This window comes from Myotis davidii, unplaced genomic scaffold, assembly GCF_000327345.1.
Source record: "Myotis davidii unplaced genomic scaffold, ASM32734v1 scaffold332, whole genome shotgun sequence".
Taxonomy (NCBI): Eukaryota; Metazoa; Chordata; class Mammalia; order Chiroptera; family Vespertilionidae; genus Myotis; species Myotis davidii.
Window position 1 is genome coordinate 1869180 of NW_006285779.1, and position 1574 is coordinate 1870753.

At 61.9% G+C, this 1574-nt stretch overlaps 1 protein-coding gene across 1 annotated transcript in view; it reads left to right on the top strand.

The window, feature by feature from the left end:
• The window catches only part of SH3PXD2A (SH3 and PX domains 2A), a gene marked incomplete at its 3' end in the record, with an annotated part of 169961 nt that overhangs the window by 117120 nt on the left and 51267 nt on the right, over window positions 1-1574 (top strand). Inside the window, exon 8 of the mRNA XM_015559269.1 lies at window positions 7-138. Coding sequence (XP_015414755.1) covers window positions 7-138 — 132 coding nt within the window. The remainder of the gene's footprint in view (window positions 1-6; window positions 139-1574) is intronic.

The following is a 1574-nucleotide window of genomic DNA, read 5'->3' on the forward strand; positions in this document are numbered from 1 at the left end:
CGCCAGGTGCCGACACCAGCGCCGAGCCCATGATCCTGGAACAGTACGTGGTGGTGTCCAACTATAAGAAGCAGGAGAACTCGGAGCTGAGCCTCCAGGCCGGGGAGGTGGTGGATGTCATCGAGAAGAACGAAAGCGGTGAGTGCCCCGGCCGCCCGCTCGGGGGTCCCGCCGGCTCCTCGGATGGACTGGACGGCTGGTTTTGTTCCCTGCCTCCTCCCCCACCGCTGCAGCTATACGTTATTTCCATCTGGCGGGGAGAGGGCTGAAGAGGCTGAAGTTTCCCCTGTTGGTTTGGGCTGCAGGCCAGCAGTTTGCCTGGTGGTGGAGGAATGTGTCCACCGCTCGGGGTGATTAACCGGCTGTGTTAATGCAAGGCCCGGTGGCAGCGTGGGTATAGCTGTCGCCCCACGTTTAGGGTCCTGTGTCCTCTGAGGTCCCTGGGGAGGGTAGCTCCCAGCTCAGAGGCACCCTACAGCAGCTTCCCCATGTAGGGTCTTCCTAGAAGCCAGGGTCCAGGCAGGGGTGGGGGAGGGCAGGCCATGACGTCACTGTGGGTCCAGGGTCCTGGGCCCCTGGTGTGTTGTCTGAGGAAAGGCCTAGGGAGGGGGGACAGGGACGGGGGGGGTGGTGTTGGCTGGTGTCTGGGGAGTGAGCTGACTGCCCCCTGCCGAGCTAAAGGCTGCCAGGACCTGGGAAGAAGGCCCAGACAGGGGGATGAAGCCAGGTCCCGGGGCCAGGGAGGGTCCTGCAGCAGCCGGCTTGTCCCTGGGAGCTGAGGCTTTGTCTGGTCTAGGGCTGTCCAGGGCGCTGCTGGTTCCAAGGTTCTCTCCAAGTGGACCAAGTGCCTCAGTGCCCTTAGCGGCAGGAGCCTCTGTTGGTGGGGAGAGGAGTCCAGTTTGAGTGCGGCCCCTGCAGGACCACAGGCGACTCTGGCCCAGGACATTGAACAGCCGCTTGCCCAGGGTCTGCGGGACGTGAGTTGGTTCCCGGGGTGTGTTTTGGTTTCGGTTTGCTGGGAGGGCAGGCCCGTGCACAGGAGCCTCTCTGGGCTGTGTGTGGAGGAGCCTCCCAGAGGGGTGGCGCCTGGTCTCCTTTTCCCTCCCTGCTCATTTCCCTCCCGGTATTTTGAGCTCTGAAAGGAAGGCAGACCAAAGGATGACTGTGCCCATCCTACAGATGAACTGACACACAGAAAATCTGAGGGGAAGTGAGTCATCTGAGGTCAAAAGCAGAACAGAACAGGAATGTGCCTGGGCCCCTGATTTCTATGCTGGTGGGCAGCAAGTAGCCGTGGAGATGCTAAGACAATCCCAGCAGACCGCCTGGGGGAGGTGAGCTTAGGCTGTGATGCCAAACGTAGGCCTGACCCTCCTGGGTCTTCGAAACCTGTTCCCCTCTCAGAGACCTCAGGCTCTACCTTTGTGCCTGGAGTCACCACCAAGGTGGATGGCAGCAGCAGTCCCCTCGGCAGAGCTACGTCCTGAGTGTAAGGCCTGGGGCCTCACCCCGTGTGCCCCCACGGGTCCTCCTGCACAGCGTTGCCTGCAGCCTTTGTTCTAGCACCAGTCCTA